At 38.7% G+C, this 19,562-nt stretch overlaps 2 protein-coding genes and 1 long non-coding RNA gene across 5 annotated transcripts in view; 2 read left to right on the forward strand and 1 right to left on the reverse strand.

Annotated features, from left to right (window-relative positions):
- Positions 1–1,051: 1,051 nt before the first annotated feature.
- On the forward strand, positions 1,052–14,426 carry gtf2f2a (general transcription factor IIF, polypeptide 2a). Of its 3 annotated transcripts, none has more exons than XM_082529088.1 (9): positions 1,052–1,187; positions 1,658–1,731; positions 1,962–1,986; positions 8,595–8,733; positions 9,922–9,981; positions 12,048–12,129; positions 12,295–12,394; positions 13,441–13,584; positions 13,702–14,426. In XM_082529088.1, exons 1-9 carry the CDS (start codon positions 1,122–1,124, stop codon positions 13,822–13,824), a joined length of 813 nt encoding a protein of 270 aa, XP_082385214.1. In that variant the 5' UTR covers positions 1,052–1,121; the 3' UTR covers positions 13,825–14,426. The 3 variants fall into 3 exon arrangements, with proteins under 3 accessions (XP_082385214.1, XP_082385216.1, XP_082385215.1); XM_082529089.1 differs by having other exon boundaries at positions 1,058–1,187; positions 1,962–2,039; XM_082529090.1 differs by lacking the exon at positions 9,922–9,981 and having other exon boundaries at positions 1,053–1,187.
- Positions 14,427–15,339: 913 nt separating this feature from the next.
- LOC309704123 lies at positions 15,340–17,094 on the reverse strand. The gene is made up of 4 exons (XR_014276152.1): positions 16,982–17,094; positions 16,398–16,531; positions 16,020–16,106; positions 15,340–15,560 (listed from the first exon to the last, which is right to left on the reverse strand). It is a non-coding gene; the product is annotated as an uncharacterized lncRNA (long non-coding RNA).
- A 90-nt stretch (positions 17,095–17,184) lies between these two features.
- LOC309704027 (protein TANC1-like) overlaps positions 17,185–19,562 on the forward strand; it is a gene marked incomplete at its 3' end in the record, with an annotated part of 56,356 nt that continues 53,978 nt past the window's right edge. Inside the window, exons 1-3 of the mRNA XM_082528981.1 lie at positions 17,185–17,675; positions 17,896–18,000; positions 19,324–19,527. Of these exons, the coding sequence (XP_082385107.1) occupies positions 17,925–18,000; positions 19,324–19,527 (280 nt within the window). The 5' untranslated portion in view covers positions 17,185–17,675; positions 17,896–17,924. The remainder of the gene's footprint in view (positions 17,676–17,895; positions 18,001–19,323; positions 19,528–19,562) is intronic.

The following is a 19,562-nucleotide window of genomic DNA, read 5'->3' on the forward strand; positions in this document are numbered from 1 at the left end:
CTTAGAGAAAGAAAGGTTGATTGTTTCTCATTGTCTCTGAATTAGCTAGCTAAATGCCTAACTATCTAGGTCAAAAGGCATGATCTTGTTTTCCCTTTTCACTCATTTGAAAAGCCTTTAAATGGGTAATAACTCAAAACAAGCCCCATATGTCAGGACCAGCCTGGCCACCAGGATTTAAGTACCTGAGTTCCTATCCTATAAAGGTTTCCCAGTGAATGAGGAAAAATAAGTGAAAATATTAAGTTGAGGATAATTGTAACTATAAATTGTAAATTGTAACTTAATTTTTTCCTTTAGGTCACCTGTGCTGGGACCTGCTCTTCCTCCTGGATTTTGCTGTGGAGCGTATGAAAACATTGTTGGTGAGGTTACCAGACTGAGCCCATTGGCAGTGAGTGAGAGGATGAGGATGGTGTGAGTGGACCCATGCTGGCAAAAGGTCAATTCAGGACACCTTGGCTCAGGACTTTGAGCACAGAACAAAAAGGATGAAAGAGAAGGTGAAAGACACAAAACAAGTAGAATGTTTTTCTTGCAGCACATCAGCTTATATTTTCACATTGGACCATGTTTGTACAGGTAACATCGAGATCAACCCCATGTGTCTTGCTAAATTTAGGTGATATAAATACTGTCAGATCGAATGTCATTTTCAGTTTTTGTGTGCTGAAATTTTGTGTAAAACTCAGACTTTGTACTTAGGAATGGTAAAGGAGAGATGAGAAACAATTTAGCCTAAGTTTTTATGTGTGGGGTTAACGTTTCAATTTTAATTTGACGTTTAACTAATTAGATTAATGGCATAACAGCCTGTAAAATTTGCATTAATGATCCCTTTGTACATCTGATTTGACTTTATGCTAAGCTTTTTCTGAAAATTGCTGTAAAATGCATTAATATGTAAAAAGTATTTGCTTTTAAGTTGACTAAACTGAAAAAAAAAACTGTCATTGTGTTGTAATTTTTTAACAACTCTTGTTTTTTAGTAGTGGCTAAGCGTAGTGAAGGCAGTAGTAGTAACGAATATGGACCTTCAGAGTCGCCATACTTCCATATTTCATTTACGCATGCGTGTGGCGGTTGCCCTGCTAGAGTTTTAACAGTCGTCATTTTAAAATATGTCAGAAAAAGGAGAGGTGGATTTGACCGGTGCCAAACAAAATACAGGCGTGTGGCTCGTTAAGGTGCGTATACACTCTTTGTAATAACATTAGTTAATGGGATGTACGGTGAGTTACTAATTTAAACACGGCTAAAGCTTACGGTCTGGTAGCTTAGCATCTGCTGCTAAGTTAACTAACGCTGGCTAAGTTTATCATCTGTAAGCTAGCTCGGTTAAACTGGCATAGTACAATATTTTGGGAGCAGAACACACTATAAATAACTGGTTTAATTAGATGCTATCACTTAGTCTTCACAGTCTTGGTAAACAACACCCTTAGTTAGAATAATAGCAGTGCAAACAGTGACGGGATGTACATTGGATAAAATCTTAAGATATACACAATTAGCTTAGCGATTTAGACCAAAGTATGTGACAAAACTGCAAACGTAACAGTTTCTTTTTAATAGTGGGAAAGGAGTGTAATAATGATTATTGCTTATATTTTGTGTATGTGGATAGTTTAACTATAAATAGTGTTTCTTCTTCCAGGTGCCCAAATACCTTTCTCAACAATGGGCAAAAGCGACAGGCAGAGGAGAAGTTGGAAAGCTCCGGATCTGCAAGTATGTGAAGTAACTGAGCATTTATAAAAGTAGTAGAAGCCAACCTGCAAAGTTTCTTATGTGTGTCATGTGACATGGGAACTGAGTCTGTGTTGATCAATGGTAGGGGTTAGCTGAGGCTAACTACATATTTAATAGAAACAGTATTTTGGTCATATGCCGTACATTTTAAATATTTTTTTAGAAAGGCCCCTCAATTGTATTTTCTTTTCTTGTTTTTTATTTCCAAGGAAAGGAAATCAAGGAAAACCAGAGGTAAGGATTGCTCTGCATCCCAGTACTCTGACATACAGCAATGGACTGTTTTAGTAAGAGCCAAAACATTAAATAATCTTGATGTGCTCACAGGTTGTTGTCAATGTATTCATAATTGGGGAAACAAAATATATAGTTTGAATTTCAATTATTGTATTTAATTGTAGGGTGTTTAAGGGTAGAGATGGATATGTACTACCAAGTGAAGGGAGTGTGTTGAGAAGATGGAAGGGGTATTTTGAGGAGCTCATCATTTAAGAAAATCGGAAACAGAAGAGGATGGAGAAAGGACAGTTAATCAATCGGAAAGTACAGAGGATTAGTAAGGAGTAAGTAAGGACAGCTTTGAAGAGGGTGAAGAGTGGAAAAGTAGTTGGTCTTGAGCTATGGAAATGTCTAGAAGAGAAGGCAGTGTACTTTTTGACCAGATTATTTAACACAGTCTTAGAGAGAGAGAATATGCCTGAGGACTGGAGAAGAAGTGTAGTAATAATAATTATTTTTGAACAACAAGGGTGATGTGCAGCGCTGTAGCAATACCATAAAAATATGGGGAAAAGTATTTGAAGCTAGGTTAAGAAGACAAGTGATGATCCATGAGCAACAATATGGTTCTGTGCAGAAGTTCTTTGCTTTGAGTGTGTCGATGGAGAAGTATAGAGAAGGTCAGAAGGAGGCTACCTATGTCTTTGACAATCTGGAGAAAGCATATGATAGGTTTCCAAGAGAGAAACTGTGGTACTTAATGAGGAAGTCAAGATGTGACAGGGAAGTAAGTGAGGGTGGTGCAGGACATGTATGAGTAGGGCAGGGCAATATAGCCAAAAATATTTATCACGATATATATTTTAAAATTTGCAATAACAATATACCTGACGATATAATTGACACGAGACAAAGTACTTTACAACTCCACAACTTTATTAGTGCAAAAAAAAACCCACATCAATGTATTTTCACTTAAACAAGCAGCTGTTTTTTATGTGCATTAAATCTATATAAAAACTTTAACAGTGCAAATGCAAATTCCTTACTGACAGTTTAACCAAAAGGCATTTCCATGGAAATTGGCCGATATATCCTGAGCATAACCATATATAATATCTACAAAACTTAAAAAGAGGTTATAAACACACAATACGGTAATATTATGTTGAAGCACAGTACGTATCACTCCGCCAGACTCCTGACTATAGTAGCCGTAATGCTCCGACAGTCCATTAAGCGGTGCGGTTTGGTAACTTACGGAAGTCGTACTAAAACATTTTTTTCAATAACAACGGCCCGCTAGCATGCTCTACCAAAATTTGTGCTTTGGTGTGTATCTGACGGACGAAAACCAAACTAGTTCCACACCACTGAAGTTGCACCATTTTTACAAACCAATTCTGGTTCTTCTGTTTCATTCAACGATCCGCTTTCACCCTTCTCATTCACCGTCGTCGCCATGTGCGGATGAAAACAAAGGCACTGTGCATGTGCGTTTTACCCTCTATCGCAGGGGTCACCAACCTTTTTGAAAGTGAGAGCTACTTCTTGGGTACCGATTAATGTGAAGGGCTACCAGTTTGACACACACTTCTCAAATAACAAATTTCCTCAGTTTAACTTAATTATGTGTTATCAATAATAATTAATGATATTCATCTATGTACGGACACTAATTATGTTAATTATTTTTCACCATAATTATAAAGAATGCAAGTAGGAAGGTAGGAAAGGTAGGAAACATAAATATCAATATGCAACACTTTATTTCTATATATCTCTGCAAGTATTTACATTTTGAAGTGATCACTTCTACAACATTTTCACTTACCACTAACAAATTTTAACAAATCATGCACTGTTACATACATTATTTTTGTATGTATGTAACATACAAAAAATCAACTTTCAAATTTTGCAGAACTTTTCACCAAATTGGCAGCATTTTAAAGCAAATTGTCACATGTTACACTTAACAAACACATTTGTTTTTCAATAATTAAATTCAACTTTGACATGACACTGTAATGTTGCCACTGAGAACATCTAATATGGCTTTCTTTGTTTGTTAGTGGCATTGCATGCTGTTCACCAGTGTGTTGTAATCTGGGGTATAACTTGACACTGCAACTCTGAGTGAGTCTTGCAGATGTGCATCGAAGAGTTCTGTGTTTGTTCTTGATGAAGTTCATGTCAGAAAAGGCTGATTCACAAAGATAGGTTGAACCAAACAGGCTGGCAACCTTCATAGCTGCTGTGCACACACCACTGTACTTTTCTGTGTCAACAAGGCACCAAAAGTTTGGTGCACCCAGATAGGCTTTGAGGTGGACGTCATTTTGCAATGTTACAATTTCGATTTCCACCTGTCCAGCATCCAAGCTGAACACTGAACTTAGTTGCTCAGCAATGCATGTTGTGTCCACATTCATGAAAGGATTGGAAACAAATGAGACACATGGCTCAAGCTGATCAAGGTCACAAAACCTGTTCTCAAACTCTTGACCAAGTCGGTTTATGACTTGAGTGTACTTTTCTGCAACTTTGTCAAAAGTCTCAGATGCAGAAGCATTGTCTTTCAGCACCATCTGCACAGAGGGAAAGTGCAGCACCTTTTTTCTCTGTAAATGCACAGAGAAAATGTTCATCTGGGCTTTAAATCCATTTAAAGCACTTATCATGTCAGCAACAGTCTTACCTTTGCCTTGCAGCTCACAGTTCAAATGGTTCAGTTTCCCAGTAATGTCTGTTAAAAACGCAAGGTCAAGTGTCCACTCAGTGTCCTCCAGCAGAGATGTGTCTTCCCCTTTGGATTGCATGAACTCCTTGATTTCACCCAAAAGTGACAAAAAACGAAGAAAAATCCGTCCCCTGCTGAGCCATCGGATTTCCGTATGTAGTAGCAGGTCACCATATTCAGCTGACAGCTCCTCCAATAGCACCTTGAATGTTCTGTGCTGTTTAGCTCTGGAGCGGATGCTGTTTATGATCTTCACGACGGGAGTCATGACGTGCTCGAAGCCGATCACCTTTGCGCATAACGCCTGCTGGTGAATGATGCAGTGGTAATGCATGAAGTTTGGGAACTCTGTGTCACCTTTACAGTGAGCGATGAATCCCGTATGTCGGCCGATCATAGCAGGAGCCCCGTCGGTAGTCACTGATACCAGCTTTTCCAACGGTACCTTTTTCTTCACGAAAAACTCCTTCACCGCATTATAGATGTCAACTCCCTTCGTAGTTGTCTTTAGCGGCAGTAGTGTCAGAAGTTCTTCTTTTGTGGAGAAACCATCAAATACCATCCGGATAAAGACCATCAGCTGTGCTGTACTGCTGCTGTCGACAGACTCGTCACACTCGCTCAAACCTGCCTTTAATTCGCGGGCCTTTTCCGCTCACAGTGTGCTGCATGGTAGCTTGTGTGACACGTTCGGAAATGTCTCTCCACGTTGTGCCGCTTTGCCGTTGCCACAGTTGCCCCGCAAATGAGACACACGCATGAATCTTTCACAGTGGTAAAAAAGAACTCTTCCTCCCATTCACTGTGAAAATTATGTTTTCTTCCTTTTTTCCGCCATGTTTTCCTCATCTCCTCACCTTTGCCTTTGCTGGTCTTCACGGCAACTGTTTCCGTGGAGACCAGCTAGCACTAAATATTAGATCATGATCTAATATTTAATAATAAACATTTTTTTTAATATATTATCTCTAACAAATTAACACCAATGCAATTGTGATTAAAAAAATAGCAAGAAAAAATAAAAATAGATGCAGCTTACTGGTAAGTTGTTATGGTGAGCTATTTTTAGAACAGGCCCGCGGGCGACTCATGTGGTCCTTGCGGGCGACCTGGTGCCCACGGGCACCGTGTTGGTGACCCCTGCTCTATCGCGATATTTCATTTTCTTATCATTGCCTAACATTATACCGGTATTACCGTGAAGGTTATGATATGGCCCAGCCGTGTGTATGAGGGCAGTGTTCAGGTGTGTTGTCTCTGAGCCCCCCCCTTTTTTTTTGATGTGATGATGAACAGCTTGACAGATGAGCTCAGGCAGGAGTCTCTTTGGATTATGACATTGTGATCTGCAATGAGAGTAGAAAACAGGCAAAATAGAGCCTGGAGAAGTGAAGATGTGCACTGGAGAGAAGAGGAAAGAAAGTCAATAGAAGCATAATCGAATATGTGTGTGAATGATAGGGTAACAGTGAAAATCCAAGGTGTATAGTTAGTGATAAGTTTAAATACTTAGGGTACACCATGCAAAACAGTGAACAAAACAGATTAAGAACAGTTAGTGGGTGGAAATGAGTTTACAAGATTATAGCGACGAGTTAAAAATGTTCACATTTTCATTGGGAGGATTGGAAATGAGTGTATCAGATCCAGTTTTATTGTCATATCACAGATTCAAGTAAAAGTTGGTGAAAAAGTTTATATTGCAGAGCTCTAGCTTAGCAGATCATGATAAAAGAAACACAATGCAATCCAGTGTTTTCTATATGTGCAAACAAAAAGTAAAAGAGCATATGTCTGGCAACAGAATAATAATAATACTAATATTAATAAATCATAAATAAATAGAAACTTCATAATTTGTTCAGCAGCCTGATAGCGATTGGACAATGTCTCTTTTGCATCCAATTTCAATTTTAGACTGAGGATTAGAGCTGGGCGATAGAACGATAACGATATGTATCGCGATATAACTTTTACTCGATAGAAAAATTAAACTATCGTGATAGACCTCGCCGCTCTTGTCCTCTTTAGAAAAAAAAAAGAAAGAAAAAAAAGAACAGCCAATCCAAATTACGTAGCGCAGAGCCGAACCAATCACAGCCACAGCGTCACGTCACGTGACTTGTTACATACAGCACAAGTGCCAAGCCGCACATGTGTATTTGTTTGGGAAGCAGCCAGCCACCGCACCGCCCGGGTAATGGAGGAAATGAGTGCGCCGACTAGAAAAATCAACCGAGCGTGACCGAAGAGAAAACACATGATGGTTCCAATGCCGGAGAGGTTGTCGAACGGAAGAGCCATAGAAGTTCCGTAGTGTGAAGGTATTTCGGCTATTTCAAGTCTGACAAAAAACAGAGTAGCGTGCACTGTAAATTGTGCCGAAAGCAAGTCTGGAAATACAATAAACTGGTGCATGCGCTACGTCCACACTTACCCGGGTATTTTTGAAAACGCAGATTTTTCTATGCGTTTGCACCTTTCGTCCACACGTAAACGGCGTTTTTGGTCACTGAAAACGAAGATTTTTAAAAACTCAGTTTTTGCATTTACGTGTGGACTAGAAAAACGGAGAAAACGCAGCGTCAAAGGTGTGCACATTTTTTGACGTCACACTGTGCGCCACGTTATTGTTTCAGTGAAATGAATTTCTACAATACTGTTAATTCTACTCTCTGCAGTGTTTAAATGCTTACATATACACACAGTTACTGTCCCTCCACACATACGACTCTGTTCTGCTTCTATGCCCCAGCTTTGTTTACTTTTTCCCACCGAGGCTTCTAGACTTCTGATTGGCCAACATTTCTGCACGGTTAGGAATCTAGCTCCACCTGCTGCTTTGGCATGTTCATAGCAGCGTTTTCCTTCATTTCTCCCTTTATGTGTGGACGGGATTATTTTTTAAAACGGAAACGGAAAATCTCCGGTTTCAAAAATACCCGTGTACGTGTGGACGTAGCCTGAGTCTCTGACTGGAAGCGCTAATTCGTCATTCGGCTTTTGTCAGACTAAAGTAACTGTTAAAACTGTTTGAAAAGCTAAGCTATACAACAAGGAGAGATTGAGAATTCCCTTTTAGTTCTCAGTTTATTTGATATTGACAAAAGTTAGTCAGTTTTGTCTGTTCTTCTGTAAAACAAACTAAGATTTATTTTTAGAATTAATATTTTGTTTCTAAGTGGAATTGACAATTTAGTAGTCTGTTTCGTTTGTTCTATTTTGAAACTTAAACGCTTTAGCGGCTGCCTTTTGTGTAGTTTGCAATATTTGCCTTTATTTATCTGAAAAAGTCTCATGTTCCTTAAGTACATCTACCCTGTTGAACTTATTATGGGAAATAAATATTTAAATAAAAACAAGCTGCTGATTATTTCACATTTTACTTGTGAGCAACTGCACATTTAAATTTTACAAATATAGTTATTTGGCTTATATCGTGATATATATCGTTATCGCCTGAAATGAAAAAAACATATCGTGATATGAAAAAATCTTATATCGCCCAGCTCTACTTGCCATATTCCTCTTGTTTGCCCACTGTTGAACTGGTGTCATGCACTAAGTTTTGGCGTTCTGATGGACCTCTGGACAACAGCTTGACTGGCTCTGATATCATCAGCCTGAAAGGCAGTGTTGCTGGCAGTGCTGCCTGAACCTTTTATTAAGCTAGGGATACTGGAGGGGATAGGTTTGGACAAGCTTCTTTGAAACAATGTCACTAATGCAAATTCATGTACCTGGAAACTGCATTTCTTGTACTCAGTGGCATCACTTCTGTGAGCCCTGTTTACTACCTTATAAATGGCAACTAGATCCCAAGTGTGTAAATCTGTCCTGCTGCTAAAAAGAAAAAAATAACGTGATTGACTATTTACAGGTGTCTTTCACTTTGAATGAAGAGCTGACTGTGATTGACGGTATAGAGGATAAGACGGTGTCTGCACCACGCGAACACCCGTTCACCATGCAGTCAGTGGGAGGTCAGACATTGGCAGTCTTCACAGAGACTTCATCAGGTGACTTTCTGTTTTCATCTACCACTGCTTTTTCTCTGCTTTCAACCTCTTTGCTGCAAGATGAGCTTGACCTAATTGCAATATCAGTTTTCTGTGTTAACTAATACCTCATTAGAATCACAGGTAAGTTGTGATTGGGAGATGGAGACGTCCATTTTGCTACTCGTTGTACAGTTTGCTGCCTTCATGAAGTTTTCCTGTTGCTTGCCCTTTTTTGTCTTTGTGTGATCTGAACTTTTTGTAGACTTTTCCTAGAGTGTCACATTGTCCACAGTCCTAACAGTGGGTACTCACAAGAAGTGTACTCTACATCGTGGATTAGTGGACACTCAGTGGAAAACAGAAGTGTCTTTTGTCTTTATCCAGTTTAATTTGTGTTTGTCTCTACGTGTTTCAGTTTCAGCGTTTGATCGTCTGTCATTTGTTGGGGGTTGACATTTTCAGTTCACTGCCAATCAGCACAGCCAATTTGGGAATCATTTAACATAGCAGGGACGCTTATCAACACAAATCATTGCTGAATTTGGAGTTGATTTTGTGCATGGGATTGTTTGGCTCAGTTTGAATTTCATCAGTCTCTTTTGTTCTTTCAGTATAATTAGGTTTTCAATTTTTGCATAATTAATTACTTTGCTATGGATGCCGGTGATCTTGAGCTGCAGTGGTTACTTTGGGACAGCATATTATATGTGTGTGCATTTTAGGGCTGCACAATTTAAATGGTTCCTTGAGCGAGGCATTAAGTTTGAAGAACTTAGACGTGATCAAGAAGACAGCTGCAAAAGCAGTGAGAGGAAGTCATGAGGTAGTAAAATCTAAACATTTTAGTAGAGCAACAGAAAAGATGAGAAGTGACTGTGTCTAATTGGAAAAAAGTGTATAGTTTAAATTAGAAAAGCAGTTTGGTAATATTTTCTTATATTTAGTTTCAAATGAGATTCATTTGTGCAGCCCTGCTATGCATGTGTATCAGTGGTGGGACAGGGCATCCGTCCTCCCTTGTTGTGCGGCCATGCTTGCTTTGCTCACGCGCACGCATTTGTATTTGCCAGAGATCGTGATGAGAAGCGTTGTGTAATTAAAAAACATTTTTGGTGTGCGACTAAACCCTGGGTGTGGTTCTTACTGTTGGATCCCTTCCATCCCTCGTATTTTTCATGTTCACCATCCCTCCCTCCCTTCCTGTAGGCCAGTCAGAAGAGAGATCTGATGGCAGCAGCTCAGGTTCGGGGGCAGGGACAGGCCCAGGTGAGTCCTCCGTTTACCTAGCAAGTGACAAAGTTGCACAAAGCAGCTCATGAAGTCAGTGAAGTGATTTAGGAATCAGACGCGAGGGTTTATTTTTCTCGTCAAGGGAAGTTTTTGGTATCACAGTAAAAAGCCATTTACATGCTAAGGAGAATGGCGCTGTGTGTAGTGACGATTGTAATGTCTGTCCAGTTGTATTTTTGGCAGTTATTTGATGTGTGTGTGTGTGTGTGTGTCTGCATAATCATTCATCCTTCAAAACTACTTGTAAATGTAGCCAATTTTAAGAACTTTGTTAAATTTAAAAAAAAAAAAAAGTGTCAGTTTTTTATAGCACATTTCATTCATCACTTAAACTCAGTTTTATAAGATATCTTTATTGCCATTGCACAGTCATACATAGTACAAGAGTACTATGTAGTACAATGAAACTGGAAAATCGCCATATCAATTTATCACCATAAAAGATAAAAACCTGTGTAGAGTTACAGTACCTTAAGGCAATAAATATAACAAAATGTTACAAATAAAATAAAACAGAAGTTAACACACAGTTATTAAGTGTAAAGCATGATTTTGACTTCTGGAAGAAATCTACGTAGTAACTTACAACGTAGCAGAAAACTCCTCTTAACCATCATCACTGCAACTCAGTTGTGGCAGGCTGTGTTTACCTGACATGTGGCGTAGGGATAAAAGGAATTTCCGGTTGCTTCATAAGTTACAACCTAGATTTCCTGCAGACGCATAATTCAAATTCATGAGCTTGAGAATCAAAAGGGTTTTGGGTTTTTTTAATGTAAACAATTGTTATTACAGTTAAGTGAAGTTAAAAACTAAATCTAGATATAGAAAAATTGTTTTAGTTAACTGAAATAATAAATAAAGTTTTGGAGGAAAAAAAAAAACTAACAAATTATTTTGTGAGTCTTGTCTAATAAACTAATAAAAACTAAACTAAAACAAAGAGATTTCAAACAAAAAGTTAAGTGAAAAAAGAAAATCCATTCAGGAAACTAAACTGTACTTAAAACAAAAAGTCAAAATGAAATAAAAATTTAAAAAGAAAATTGAAAATAAAAACTATAAATGTGCCCATAGTGGTACCTGACTGTTGGTGAACAGACAGCTTGTCTGAAGAATAAGACCTCAGTAATAGGACTTCAGCACATTTAGATGTAATTCTGAGAATAGTTTAAAGATCTGCACGTGGTGACCTGACAGGCCTAATCGGGTTATAGACACTTGAGAGCTTTATTAACTATAGGAAGGGTTTTAAAAGATAATTCTGATTGCGATGGTGCAAAACAAACGTGATTATTTACAGTACAGATGTGTGCATTTTTCCGACTAAAGCAGTAAGTGAAGAACTATTCTGAGCCTTGGTGAACAATGTAAAAACAGTGTTTTTACAGAACTACAAGCACAAGAAATGTGGTGATTTAACAAGAATTAAGTGTGGCCAAAACATGTGTGCATGTATAAACTAATATTTACTAATTAGAAGTGGCAGAGGTTTTTGGTACTGGAAGCTTTTTGTTTTTAGTCTGTAGTTTGGGGAATTTTGAGTAAGAGTGGTTGAGCGGCCTTCGGTCTTGTGCACGTAAATAGTCTGTGGAGCACACAAGATTATTAGCTTCTTATGCATTTGCAATAGAAAACGGTACGTGCTGGCTACACTGAAAGCCGCTGCCTCGAAGGGCTGAGGTATCAAATAACTAATGGGTTCCTAGAAAACCAGGAAGGAGTTCTGTTAACACTTAAGCCAGGATTATACTCTCCGTATCCACAAGTCACTTTGGTTTGGTTTGGTTTGTTTTCTTTGGGGGGGGGGGGGGTGTTTATGTCCGCAAACAATGGCATTATGCTGGATTCTACTCTGATGTAGTTTCTCATACAGCACCTAGCAAAGGATTTTTTTCTTTCTTGTTTCTAAACTGTTTCCACTTATTAATTTACAGCATTTGTTTCTATCCCTTCTCTCTTAAAAATATGCCGTAAGTGCAGTGGTGCACATGGACTAAAAGTCTGTATCAAGTTTTTTAATTAGCTGCACTCTCTTTCAGATAAAATAACCTTGGAGGGAGTGGTAGTGCAGAGAGCAGAATGCAGGCCTGCTGTCAGTGAAAGCTATATGAGGCTGAAGAGGTGAGCATTTAACACTTAAAGTTACATGAAATAGCATGGATTGTCTTGTATCAGAATGTCTTAATACTGCATACATGTGGATGTTTTACTAGAAATTTATTTATATTTGTTTCATCTATATTTTATACTTACCAGGTAAAGTACTTCTCCCTGTCTCTCTAACAGGTTACAAATTGAAGAGTCCTCCAAACCGGCCAGGCTGTCTCAACAGCTGGAAAAAGCTGTGACCAACAACTATAAACCTGTGGCCAATCACGATTACAATGTAAGAAACCCAACAGAGAAATCTGTTTATTATTACACTCACTTTCTACACTTTTCACGTTAGGTTTAGTTCACGCAAGAGACACAATTAACTGACATCTGGCCAAGAATTTTCTTGTTACATTTTACTGCCTTTAGTATGTTCTTAGTTGTTTTTGACCACATGCTCTACAGGATTCACACACAAGGTGACCACATGTCCCACTTCACATAGTACTTCCCAGCACGATTATTTCATCCCCCATTAAATATGCATATTTCATCAGTGCCCCATATTTTTGATTTCTAATTATAAACAAAATACGGGAGATTGGAGTATCACAAAAAACATACAGATAAAAGCAGTTAATATGAAAAAAAAGGAAAACCTATTCTCATATTAAAATTCTGTAAACTGGCCCCTAATTGTTAATCTTTTCACATGTGTTGACTTTCCATGGATATAAATGGAAAATGAAGGAAAATCTACTACATTTTTTAGAAAATGAGTGCAAATTATATATTATCTCACTTTGCTGTTAAATCTTTAGTCTTCTCTGACTAAACTTAAAGGCAGACAGAGGCAAACAAACAGCTGCAGACACACTCTCTGCTACAATACAAGTCAATAAGCATTGTTTCAACATAGAATATAAAAGATGTGTTATTTTTCACTTTGTGACTTACTGTCTAAATCCCTTCAGAACGCATTAAGCAGAACTGATGACCAGTTTATCTGTTTGTGTACTTTTGGTATCTCCTCGTGGTTCTAGACAGCTTAAGTTGCTTTTCAAAGTAATAAATTTAGCATCAATTAATTAATCCCTTGAGATCTAATGAAGCACTTAAGAGATATTGTGCAGTATTTCCTTATTGAATGTATATAGAAGTTGAGCTGTTGCTATGGGGAGCTAACTTTGAATTCTCAACAAGCAAATTTGCCAAGTCCCACACCTGATCAATTTAGATGATATATGGTCTTTTCGATAGCCCAGAGTATTATCAGTCTTCCATGCGCAGTAATTAGATAATTGTTGTTTAGCTGACTTCTGCCTGTTTTTGCTGCAGCGTGAGTATGAGAGGAAGAAGAAGGAGGAGGGCAAGAGAGCCCGAGCTGACAAGCAGCAAGTGTTGGACATGTTGTTTTCTGCTTTTGAGAAGCATCAGTACTACAACATCAAAGACTTAGTGGATATCACCAAGCAGCCTGTGGTAAGACTTGAGAGCTCGGTTATAACTCATTTGAAACAGTACTATTGGCTCAAAAAGCTACTTTTACATTTAGCTTTAATTCTCAAGAATATTATCTCATATTGTTTTTCTTCTCAGATTTACTTGAAGGAAATCCTGCGTGATATTGGCATCTACAATGTGAAGGGGACACACAAGAACACCTGGGAGCTCAGGCCAGAGTACAGACATTACCAAGGCGAGGAAAAGACTGATGAATAGTTTTTGAATCCAAAGGTCAATACATGCTTTCCACTCAGAGGAGGGATTTCCTCTTAGATCAGAGCTTGGTTTGACCTGGTTTCTGTACATCAGGTCTGAAGATGCACTGGACAATGAGGTGGAGTTTTGCAGTCCCATCTCATTCTGTAGGAACAAAAATAAAGGGCACTATGGAGAAATCAGAGGTTAGGCCACTGCTTTTTCTGATGTGGTTCCCTTTCACAGCTTGAGTGTGCTCATTAGTGTTTTAAGAAGTAAAGGATCTATGACTTGAGGTTGAAAGCAGTGGATAATGTTTTTAAGTGTTTTGTATATCCAGAAATATGGGGTTTAATGTGGAGAGGACAAAATTTTTTTAGAAGAGAAACAGTGTTACTATTGGTATAGGTTCCACTCAGATTTTTGTGACGTTTCTTTTACAAGTCCGTTTTTGTTTTTTTCTTCAATGAAACATGGCTCATCAGTTTTCCACACCACAACAAATTGGATCCACAATTTATTGTGATCTTTACTCCAGGTGTCTTCTTATAACCCACCTTTTGTATTATTTTAGGTTGTTTTATATTTGGTTGACTTATGCAATAAAGTGTTTTTTTTTCAATAGAAAACTTGTTTTTTAATTATATTTTCATAGCAGCCAGCTTAATACTTGATACAAAAGCATAAATGTGAAACCACAGTGACGACAAATCAGCATTGACCCAACGCAGCCACCCACTTTGGTCTTTTCAGTCTTTCAGTTACTGTCGTCTTCCTATCACTTCTAAGTAGTCTGGCCATTTTCCTGACATCAAGATGTCAGACCTGTAAATCCTAGAGATGGTTGTGAAGAATCATCCCACTGGACCAGCAGTTTCACTTAAAACAAAACAACTTTACATTTCTGATGTTTGAATTTCAGTAGGTAATCTGCATACCTAAATGCCTCGACTCATTTTGCGATTGGCTGGTGTAAAAAAAAATAAAATTTACCAAGAAGGAAATATGAGTATGAACATATTGAGAGTGACTGTTAGTTCAGTGAGTTATTTGTAAAGAAAATAATTTTCACTAGCAATCAAACTAACATGTACACACATCTGCATTTTTATTCTAAATACTAACAGAAATATAGCAGAAGTGCTATACTTCAGTGTGGACTACAGTAAAAGGCATTCAGTACATTTATATAAAACTGGTAATAGGTGGTCAGTTTGATATTACTCATTACTGACATTGACTACCCATATTGAAATTTATTCCCCAGTGACAGGTGGTACCTGCCTTTGGGAATGGCTGTAGTTCAGCTATATGGCAGCGCAGCCACCAGTCTAGTATTTTGAAAGAGAGTCAACTATAGTTACAATAATCCAAGAAAAATTCCTAATTGTCACTTTACAGTGACTTACTGATGCACGGTTTTCTGTATTAATGTAGGGTCTTTACAGTATGAAGCCCCATGAGGCTGGAGTTGTAAAGTGTTGAATACTTTCCCACAGACTTAAACTTTTACTTTCACAAAAGTACTCCTGAAAATACGGTTGAATAATTTTATTTAAAAAAAAAAAAAAAGAAAAAAAGTCAGGTTTATACAACACAAATCTTGCTGGCAAATGAAGACCTGCTATAAATGCAGCACTGAAACCACAACATGACAATTACAAACTTGCTCTTCGGTTTCTTTGGCAACAGAGGAAGTGAAGATGTCCCACTGGGCCAAGCTCCATTTGCTTTTTACAATGCATCCCACTCATTATCTGTAAGAAGGGGTAAAATATTAAATAAAAAAAATATTAGAAAATGTAAACATCCAACTGCATAAAGATATCAGCGATCCTGCAATAAACAATTTAAAGTAAGATCTCATCAATGCCTTCAGTCAACAGTGACCACCACAGTCTGTCTAGAAACCACTACCCTGTAAATCTGTCTTGAAAGCATGTGCAGGTATTAATGTATTTAGTGGGTGAATACTTAAAGCTGTCACATCACACCACGTATCCCCATGTGAACCCAACCTTTGACCATTCCTAACAAGCTTAAAATGTATTCCATTATTCAATCTGTGCTGCTATAAAAATGAAGCAGTCAGAAAGCGCGAGGAAGGCTCAGTTTAGCATCTCTATGCAAACCCAGAAGCCAAAGAAGTCTGCTCCAGGTCTATCAGTGGATGCAAATTCATGTACAACCCCAGTTAAAACATTTTAAGCGCTCACCAGCATTCTCAGCGTTGGTCCACAGCTTGTCAGCCTCTCGCAGCTCTGGTTTTATTACCCCGTGCCTTATACATATCCTTCATACGTCTGAAGGAGGAAAAATTTTTATACATGATACAGTCTCTTTACAAGAATATGTAATTAAGGTTTTTGTGTGCTGGCATGTTAAAACAAACATTTTATCCTCCCTTCTTCAATCTGAGACGCCATGGAAAATGAGCGATCAGAAAGCGCAGGGACATTTAATATTACATCTAAATGTTATAACCCAGGAACTCACAGCAGAGAGCCCAGGCTGTCAAAGATGTGGTCCGAGGACAGGCTTGGTCACTTTACTAAACAGTAGCAAAGTCGTTACAATGTAAACTCAATACATACATGTTCGCACACTGCTTGTCAGCTGTCGTCTCAGGTCATGTAATACACAGCTACTGGCATCACTAGTGCATCATGCTGAAACATCAGTCATCCGCAGCTGGCTCATACAGGTATTCATCCAGCGGGATGATCTGCTTTAAAAGTGCGAAAAAATACGTTAAAAAACGCTTTAACACTTAATCAAGGTCAGAACAGGTTTAGCAGATATGCGCATGGAAAATATTAGTTACAAAGCTCATGTTAGAATTAACATGAGCTAACTAGCAATAATGGAGCACATCCGGTGCTATGCTAAATCTGGTATCGTTAACGAGTATCCATTAACCTTTCTTAAAATCAGCTCTCTCTCATGGCACGAGGCATCATATTTAGCCCCGTGTTACTGCTCATTTCGCTCACTTAGCCGTTAGTCTGGGGCAAAACTAAGAAGCCGGGATTATTTTGCACAAAATATTTTCTAACTCGTGACACAAAATGGCTCGAGCTCATTTTACACGTGTCCGTTGATTCACCATAAAACTCAACAGAACAGACGTCACTAACTTAGCTGTCTTTAACTTGACAGGGCGCCTGAATATACTTACAGTAGGTCATGTCAGGTAAGGTGAATGAGTCGCCGAGGTTACGCATTATAAAGTTCACAAGAACGCCTTTCACTTGCTGCAACACACGAGAGCACAGGTAGCGAAAGGACTGCTCTGAGGTTATCATCCGGATTATAAAGGATGCCGGTGGCGGCTCATTGTCGCCCCCTTGAGGCCGGTTAGGAACTTGTAATTTGCGCTGTCGTCCCCTGGTGTTCAAAATGGATCACGGCATGTATTTAACGTAATGTCCGAGTGCGCTGCTTTGATATTCACTCCAGCTTCCTTAGAAAATTGCACGAAGTTAGGCTACTCTTAAAATAATTATCAAAAACTAATTTAAATGAGTTTGAGCACAAACTATTATTAGCTGGCCTGGCATAGTATGAGAGATATAGATTACAGCGAATAATAAAAAATAAAAAATGGCAGTTTCATTAAGTTCAAACATCAAAATGGGATAAAGACACAAAAAACATAAAAGGATAGGATAAGATGTATCAAATGCATAGACAGATTTCCATCAAATGTGGAACACAGGGCCAATGCGCATGTGCAAGACGACCCCCTTCTCCCATCATTTTCTGGAGGTGAAACACTTCTTAATTGGACTCCGCGAGTTTAAATGCTCCTCCATCAGCTTCCTGTGGATATATGTGAGGACATGGAGGCATCAAAGAAGACTTAAGAGCAGGTAATCTGAGAATTTTGGGATGCTAATTTTTTTCATATCTAGCTTACTATAATAATTCGTGCAAACTATTTGTTAAAGACTATATATATAGATCATGGTATTAAAATAAAAACACCATTTAAATGTGGCAGCTGAATTAAGAACTAACAGCGGGGGTAATTTTGTCTGAATAATGTGCCCCTAATTCAAATGAACATTTAACTTTTTTTCCCTTCCACAGTCAGTAGACGGTGAAGCAACAGCCCAGCTATGTTCAGAGCAGTTTTTGGAAACAAGAGAGATGGAGGAGGAAAACGAGGGGAGAAAAAGAGCCAGAGGCACTCAGGTAGAAACAAAACCACTGGAAGTACCAGTGAAGCAAAAACGAGGCATGCATGCTGAACAAAATAATATTGCAACTTTTAGCAGATGTTTTTTTTTAACTGTATGCCCCTTTTGTTTGGAGGTCACAATACTGTAAATGGAAAATGTATGTTATGTTGTGCACACTCATTCTGGTGTTGTTTGATGGTAATATTCAGGTTCTCTCTTCTCTTGGGTGATTTAAGTAGAGTCATTTCAATTAGCCTAATTCATCAGTGTTCCGTCCTTCACACAGTGTCCCGGTGCTTGAATTTAAAGTGTGTCAGACGAAGTTAGAGTGGGTTAAGCAAACATCCTGACCTACTAAACACACGTTGAACACCAGAAGAATTTGTGAGTCCAGCAGATGTATCTGTGCACTTGGCATGAGGCTGTTGTGTCTCCTGTACATAAGTTCAGTGTTCTTTAGGATTCTCTGTCGCAGATGAAATGAAGCTGTTTGTTTTTTAATTTTTTTTATTTTAAAAGTGTACACTTGTCAACTCGCTGCAGTAAAGATGTGATTCCAGAGTGTGTTGCGGAGATACATAAACATAAGTAGAGCTGGGTATTAGAGCAACCATGTTGCCCATCAATATTTGATAGTGTGCTCCACTGGGTAGAAAGAACAGAGAGGCTGATAGAGAACTGTGTCAGTCTCATTAAAATGATAAAGTGTGTTTACAGTACACTGGCTCTTCTCTGATCATTTGCAGAGAGATGCCACTTTCTGCCTCCTTCTTTAAAGCTTGCCATTAAAAGGCTATGATCATTCCACACTTTCAGGGATTATGCAACAGCATAATAGATGAATTCATAGATTAGGCAATGCAGTTCTGACTACTTATTTGGCTAGTGGTAAAACACACTCATTCAAAGAAGAAGGTAGTAAATTGCTTAATTTTGCTACAGGGCAAACTATGGCAATGATATATAATCAGTATATAAGTGAGTCTCTCTAATCACATGGCTTTGGGAATTATAATGTCTCTTTAAAGGCTGTAATAAGAGTGGATATGAAAATGATTGAAGTATTAAGAGAGAATAACTGTAGCCAGTTTAATGAGCGTGATCCCAATTCTTTAAATAGATGATCCAGCAATGCCAACTTTCCATTACCTCACTGGGAAATATGCCTGGAGACACGATGTGTTTGCTGTGTCGCAGCCTTCTGTGAGACATATTTAATAGGCTTATTCTCTTCTTGTGATATCCTAGATCTACTGTAACTGCACTAACTCTGCTTTTACCTCAACACCTGCCCACCTCTGTCTTCTCTCTACACCCGCCTATGCGTTCCACGCAGGTGACGAGGTGTATGCCCACAGCACCTTGCAGAGAGGCAGCGGCCAGCGCGCCTCTCACTTCCAGGACCACGATGGCGGCTGCACCAAAAACTCAGCAAAACAGAAGAGACTGACCAAGGGCGTGTCCATTTCTTTGCCCTCCTCCCCTCTTCTCCCTCACCAGGCCGACATTGTTCCCTCCCAGTCGTGCAGCAAGTTCCCAGGTGGGTTCACTTGAGATGATCATCCAAACAAAAGC

The sequence above is a fragment of the Aulonocara stuartgranti genome, assembly GCF_965226115.1.
Source record: "Aulonocara stuartgranti genome assembly, chromosome: 1".
Lineage (NCBI taxonomy): Eukaryota > Metazoa > Chordata > Actinopteri > Cichliformes > Cichlidae > Aulonocara > Aulonocara stuartgranti.

What these genes read in the sequence shown, in the direction of transcription:
- gtf2f2a (XM_082529088.1), top strand. Translation starts at nt 1,122, where the DNA reads ATGTCAGAAAAAGGAGAGGTGGATTTGACCGGTGCCAAACAAAATACA. An exon ending in GGGGGCAGGGACAGGCCCAG is followed by an intron (nt 9,982 to 12,047) that starts GTGAGTCCTCCG and finishes ACTCTCTTTCAG; the next exon opens with ATAAAATAACCTTGGAGGGA. An exon ending in TGGCCAATCACGATTACAAT is followed by an intron (nt 12,395 to 13,440) that starts GTAAGAAACCCA and finishes TTTTTGCTGCAG; the next exon opens with CGTGAGTATGAGAGGAAGAA.